This window comes from Fulmarus glacialis, unplaced genomic scaffold (assembly GCF_000690835.1).
Source record: "Fulmarus glacialis isolate BGI_N327 unplaced genomic scaffold, ASM69083v1 scaffold14084, whole genome shotgun sequence".
NCBI classification, from domain to species: domain Eukaryota; kingdom Metazoa; phylum Chordata; class Aves; order Procellariiformes; family Procellariidae; genus Fulmarus; species Fulmarus glacialis.
In genome coordinates, this window is record NW_009208792.1 from 23275 (window position 1) to 30489 (window position 7215).

At 38.8% G+C, this 7215-nt stretch overlaps 1 protein-coding gene across 1 annotated transcript; it reads right to left on the reverse strand.

The window, feature by feature from the left end:
* Positions 1-3089: 3089 nt before the first annotated feature.
* On the reverse strand, positions 3090-5409 carry ASNS (asparagine synthetase (glutamine-hydrolyzing); the record flags this gene model as incomplete). Its single annotated transcript, XM_009576617.1, has 3 exons — positions 3090-3583; positions 4925-5080; positions 5328-5409. Coding segments are annotated over 3 exons (448 nt in total), but the record flags the coding sequence as incomplete, so codon positions are not given.
* Positions 5410-7215: the final 1806 nt, after the last annotated feature.

Consider the following 7215-nt stretch of genomic DNA (forward strand, 5'->3'; position numbering starts at 1 on the left):
GCTATCCCTAGTAAAGTTGCTGAGGAACACACAGCTTACCTCGCGATGGAAATAAGCAGCCTCTCCTGCCCTTCAGCCCCACTCTCTTTTGGGTGGATTGTTCAACAGCCCGCTCAAACACAGGCTTACCTTGTATTAAATCCTCCTTTGACAACTTCTCTCTCTTATTTACTAATGGAAAACAGACATTAGGTCTGTGTCAGAACAAAAGACTAAGTCCACCCCTCCAGAATCTCAGTATAATTTTTTGATATTTTACTTCTAACCACAATTTACCATATTTTACCTCAGTTCTGAGTGGAGAAACCCAGTAACCTTGACTGATGTTAACTCTGACTCTGAATAGAATTATAACACTCACTAAGGAATTAGCTTCCACAGCGAAGCAAACACTGGTTCCTGCAATCTAGTTTTCCAGAAGCTTTTTATTCTTGGTGAAGACAGTTCAATATGCATCACCTTGCAGATGTTCATCAAATGACATTTCCCACACCAAAGGTCCTCCACAAAGAGACTCTCCATATTCTCTTAGGTAAAATAGGCTGCTTTTACACTTACTGTGATTTTAAACACAATTTAAAACATTTCATATGATTTCAAACCATCCCACATAGAAATCTCTGCCCAAAGGACCACGGGTCCCCAAAATCCTGTCAAGTGTTCGCTGGTTCTTACATGTTGGTTTGTACTGGTGAGCTTCTCTGGAGAGTCACTGTTATGGACACTTGGATGTGGAGACAGTAATGGAAGCTCCACACAAGCCAGTCAACTGGAGGTTAAAATAGCAGGTAGGTTTTATTAAAAAGATGAAGGGTATGGGTGTCACTGAGCAACCTTAAGCAATTAGTAGGTCCCATACGCTGCAGAGCTCTCTTTGGCAGATACAATTTATTTTGTCTTCCTCAAAAGAGGGAAAGATTGCAGTGAAACCGTAATTTAATAATTTAACCAATTCAAAGTAAAAATCAAATGAATAAAAAGAACCGCCACACACTATTTTACCCACTTTGCAAGAACCCTACAGGTTCTCCCCCAGCCCTTAGCAGTTCTGCAAGCCAAGGAGTTATCCATCTCCTCCCTCCCAGGTGGACCACTGACTTTAATTCCCCATTCCCACCTTTGACACACTACTCAAACCAACCTACTCAAGCTGTCAGAATAATCCGGCCTAATTTTCTCCAAAAGAAATGGAGTGAGAAAAGGAGGCAACCACAGCAGGAAGAAAGAAAGATAAAAAGTAAAACCAGACAAGACAGTATTGCACTCCGGACCTGCACCCCATTCCCTCCTGTGACAAACTACAAACATGTCTGCAGCTAGCAAATGATCCAGGATAGCTGCTATCTTAAGAAAAGAAAAAAAGAAGAGAAAAGAGAAAGTACAGAGCATCACAGAAGCCAAAAAAGGCTGTAGAATTTGAGTCTATACATGGAGAAGGAATGAACAGATTTTCACTCCTGAGACCCTAGCATTTATACCTTTAACAAGAATAAGGCACCAAACACTGTTTTTTTCCTCTGCACATCAGTAAAAAACTAAAATAATTAGGATCACCAGTCTAGGATCTTGTCTCACTACGTAAATGCCCAATGTATTAGGAATTAAAAAAATTAAAGTGCATTTCCTTGAATACCTGACAATGATGCAGCAGAAAGTGCATTTGAGTAACGACCCCAAAATGTGTTGAGCTTATTTTTACTTTAGGCAAATGCTATTTTCTTATCATCTCAGCCTTGGGAAGTTTACAGAGAGTAGTAACTCTTATCTTTACACATCAGTACCTGATCAACATACTCTATACTCCTCTCCCAGTTCAAAATATACTTCACTGCTTCAAAGAAATCCAGAAAGACAAGCACATGGCCCTTAAGTAAAGAAGGCTACAGGAACATATTACCTTACTCATCATATATTCATAAATGACTAGTATGTGCAAGTTTATGTCAAAATATGGCCACTACTGGCCATAGCTGGACAGTTCATGGGCTCCCTGGTACCACCAAGAGGTTCAGTAAAGTTTCTGGAATAGAGATTCAAACGCAGGATTAAGGGGGAATAATAAATAGACAATCAGTCATTTTATGAAGATTTTAAACCAGAATTGCTTATATTTTACCTTTTAAATAACAATTGGCTTTGGTTTCCTAGTCAAGAGGGACAACAAAATAGACTTCCGTCTTCATAAAGACCATAATGCTAATCAAGTCAACCTGCAGCACACATGTATATTTTTTGACTGCCCTTATGTTTAAGTTACCTTTTAAAAAGCAGCCCCGATGCCTAAGTAGTTAATAAAAAGTTGTCCTGGGTAAAAAGTCACGTGTTTTTCATTAGGGTATTAGAAGTTCTTGTGGATTCTGCAGAAGCTTTTTTTCCTTTTTTCCAAGCAAGGTGGCTGATCCCATTGTCTTCAATGATGCTTTGTCTGACTAAAACCTATGGTTAACAGGGTTGGTTCACCACACAGTTGGCAACACGCAGCTGAGCAGCAACATGGTCTACCTTTTCATCATACAGATGGAAAAACTCTCACAATAAGTGAAAAATTTCTTAAAATACTTAGTCATGCAATTTCCATCAGACTATACAAATCATCCGGTTAACACTCTATTTTCAAGAATAATAAATACATCTAAAAATTGAAGCCCTTGAATTAGAAACAAAGACATAACTCGGCTTCTCTTGTCTGTTCTGCTCTTTGATAACAGAACACAATATCTTTAGACTGCTGGTATATTTACAAGATTCAAAACAGCCAACTGCTGGCTTTAAGTAACTAGTAAGATTCGCATTCATTTAATTAAGTAACACCCAGCACCACCACTATTATAAACTCTAGTAAGCATCTCTGCATAGCTATGAATATCTAAATACCTTTTGAAAACCAGACCAAGGTTCTCAGGAATGCTTAGAAAGACATTCAGAATAGAGTAATATAGACAGACTATCCAAATCCCACAGCCAGGAACACAAATCACTAAATTGCTAGGGTCAAATTCCTCTTTGCTCAGAGGGCCTGCAGCAGTTTGCATCACTTAGCCTTATTCAAGTCCTCAAAACAGAGCTCACATTAAAATATATTAAATGGCTGCAAGGCAAATTAATACAATCGAGGTCACATAAGGAACAGACCTGCCAAATAAGGTAGTTCCTTGTCCATAAAGTATTTTCCCATGAATTACGAAGTTTTGGTACAGCAGGCTGAATTTTTAGTAGTACACTAACCACAGAAAGCTCTTATTTCCAATAGCATTGTCAAAATGCATCTTAAAGACCATTTAAGCTTTAGGTTTGCATAATTTGTTTGGTCTTTTTAAAGCAGAGTGCATGCAATTGCTCGCAGCACTTCTTTTTGGGGGATTATTTCAACAGCCTATTCTTGGGTAGCTGACTTGTAATGTTTCAGCGTGCGAGCAGAAGGATCAGTAGCTTTAACCCATCTTGGCATCCAGTAGTGGGGCAGCCAGTTGCTTCGCCCTGAGTAGTGCTTTTCAAAGATCTGGCGGTAGTAATAACTTTCTTTCGTTTTAGGAGGATTGAAAGGATATTTCTCCGCAGCCTTTTCCAGCAGAAGGTCATCAACCTATAGACATAAGCAAAACATTTAACTTTTACAAGTCAATTTGCTACAAGTTAAAGACATACTAGGATTCACCAACCACTGAATGCCCATAGGTTTAAAAAAAAAAAAAGTCTATTCTACAGGCAGAGGTTTCTGATAGGTGAATTTTTGTCATAGGCTCCCTTGATCTTTATGAATACATAACTATGTCCAGTGTTGTTAATATTTCTCCCTGCATTATATGTGAAGCCCATTTCTCTTTGGGTTACAATCACCTTTGTCAGTAAGCTCACAAAAACTTCTTTCCTATCCTTCTCTTTGCTGTTAATCAACTGGAACAACTTAAAGCAGTCTTTTTGCCATGTAAGTAGCTTCCTGGTTTTTTTTTCAGCTCACAGAGAGCTGTTGACTCTGCTCGTATAACCAAGCTCTTAGCAACAAAAGACCTGGGATGCAGAGGCAAAGACACCTGCAGTTGCTAAGTTGGCTAAGAAAGGGAGGATGAATAGTTGCACCAGTTGAGGCAATTTCTAAAGCAGCTAGCTTCCACTGCCAACATGCTGTCTAACTCCTCACAGCCATTAAATAAATTTGCCCCTACCACACCAATACAGGCTCAGTACAGGCAGCACAACACTGTTGCCTGACCCAACTACTTTCTTGTCTGTGGATATAGAGAAAGAAAATGGGAAACAAGAAGCTGGTGGTAGGACAGACAAGCACCTGTGCACAGGCCACGCTACACATATTTCTGCAGAACAGAGCTCTGGTGTAAATTGCGTGTTTTTCCTTCCTCTCGATGATTAAACTACCTCTGTACAGCAGAGATGATTATCCTTTGTCCAAAGCCAAAATGCTGTAAGTCTTCATTGGTTAGCAATGCAAGCAGAGGCTTTAAAAAGCAAAAGGGCTTAGGTAGGCATGGCTGGGAAAAACGAACAACATAAACAAGAAAGGACATTATAAAGTCATTATGCTGTTACTCAGCTGCAGAGTAAGTTCATGGAAGAGCCTTCAGCTGAAGCAGCTGCTTTGCATGTAACCCTGAAATTATGTTTGCCAACACATAATCTAATTTGCAATCCAGATACTTAAATTATGTTCATTTCCTTACGCAGCCATTTCTGTCAGGCTCTAGCTTTTCTTTGTATCTAGCATTCCGAATGCCTTTAACCAACTCAGATAGCTAGAAGACCACTGATTAGAGTTTATTTTGCTCCTCCACCATGAAGCTCAAGTTACTTCATACCCAGATTTATTCTCCCAACTAAGCATGTGAGCTGCCTCCCCTTGGCAGCCATTTCTAATACACCTAAATGTGAAACACAAAAAAAAAAAAAAAAAAAAAAAGTAGTATTGTACCTGTTGATCAATATAGTCCTGAAGAATAGAAAACCAGGATTTCTTTACTGATGCTATACCATCACTGAAAGCTTCTTTGGGTCTCCAGAGTATTTCTTTGGGAAGCAAGTTGGAATCTTCAAAGGACTGTCTTAAAAGGTATTTTTCAATTCCATTCTGTTTGCAGAACAACAATGTCATGAGTCTCAGAAACTGCAGTACAAAGATCTGGCTTTAATCACTTAAGAAATGTTTTCCTTTCAAAAGGTCTAGTCAGAAAAGGGTTCCCAGTAGTCCCATAATTGAGCAAAATATTTAAGAGCATGCTTGACTTACCCATTGAATTCAGCAATTGTGTCATGCTTAGAACACGTATCAGTCAATTTGTAAGCTTACACTTGGGTCCAACTCTAGTTTTACATACCTTTGGGATTCGCAGTTCTGCTGGTAGAGATAAATAATAAGAAGTAAACCGATGATCCAAAAATGGGACTCTCAGTTCGAGACTAAACAGGGGAAATAAATAGAAAAGATACTGAACTAATCCAACAAGTCATCTACTTACAAATTCCGAAACAGTTAAGCTTTCCCTGTCTTTCACACAAACACAAGATTTTCTGCTTTTACTTAGAAGAAATTTCACTTGCATATTCATAACTATCTGCATTTAATTCATCAATTTGGAAAGTTAAGTATACGGTCAGCACAGATTAAATAAAGATCTCGATGATTTATGATGCCATCTGCTGGACAGCTTCTCGTACAATGAATTTAAAGACCACAGTCCTGCAGGATTTGCAACAACTGTTGTTTCATGTAAGCAAAAACACATTGAAAAGAAAGTCCTGTTGCCCCCAGAGAACTAACAAGTTGCTCACTGGGATTTGCATCAGCATTTGTAAAGATGTCACAGAACTAAGCAAGGATTTCTGCTGTCATTTCTGAAATCCACATTTGTTTGTGTTCTCAAGAAACACGAAAAGGAGCCCGCATGGACACCATTAAGCTATTGGCTGCTGATCCTGCAGCATTTGCACAACAAGTTCTCTCCTACACCAGTGGCAGATATACATGTACAAAGTCTTCCTGCTTACATTCTCTTATGCATACCATGGCTTCTAAGGACTCTGAAGGCAACAAATAAAATTACAGTAACTGTGTCTTCAGTAGGAAGAAACCCTCTCAGTATATTTCCTCAGAAGACATGCTGCCCAGCCTCAAAGTCCAACGGAGATGTTATACTGCATTCTGTAGCTTCTCCTCTGATAAAAAGCTTCAACTACTTCAAGTAATACCCACCTTACCAAAAAAAGCATCGTCATTCAGCAATCAAATACCGAGGCTCAGTTTCCATATATACTGACAAGATTTGCTTTGCAAGTCTTTCATTATTTTTTTCTAACTGATAAAGGTACTTTCATCCTTTCTCCCATCATTTCCTCTCTACTCATAATTCCTCTCCCTTTTCTCCATAAATCTGAACACCTTAAATTCAGTTTTAATTTATTAATGCAAGAGTTCGTTCTTCCCACCAGTGCTGTGAAGCTGACCCCAGCTCCTCTTCAAGAAATGGCAACTCTCCAAAGAAGAGTGTGATATTAAACAGCCTTGAATATGTGGCCAAACTTTTCAGCACAAAACAAATTATGAGGCAAGTGGCAGGTCTCCTGCACCCTGTCCATCTTTTATATAGGAAAGAGAAATGTAAGAAGGTTATAAAAACCTGGGCAAGTCATTTTGTGGCAGGATCAACATACAAGTTAAGTTTCCTGATCGGTAAGTTGTTTGCTTTGCCAAAGGTACCATCTTTTTCTTATCTATAGCCAGCTTCCCAACAATACTCTCCTTTTAATTCATGTATTTCTTTACTAAAAACCCGCTATTTTCTGCAGTGTACAATTTGGTGATTCTTTGAGGTATCAATCATACAGACTGTATCCTAACATCTCTTTATTACAGTCAGCTACCCGAGTCAGTGCACATACTCTCCTCTTTCAGTATGTTTTTTAACTCTTCATATGCATAGTGATTATCGGATTCAAGATTCCTCTTTGTCTAAACCTCAAAAACCCCAAACTCAAATACACTTTGCCTTCCTTCCTTAACTCTGCATGTTTGTATTTCTAATTCACTGCTTCTATAAAGACCGGTACAATCCCAGACAAAAGATATTTCCTGCACCAGTTGGCAACAGTGGGCTTTACAATCACAGAAGACTGGATTAAATTTTGCAGTGCAGTTTGCTGTTGCTCAAATTCCTTCAGACTACAACTTCAATTTAAAATCATAGAATCACAGAATCATTTGGGTTG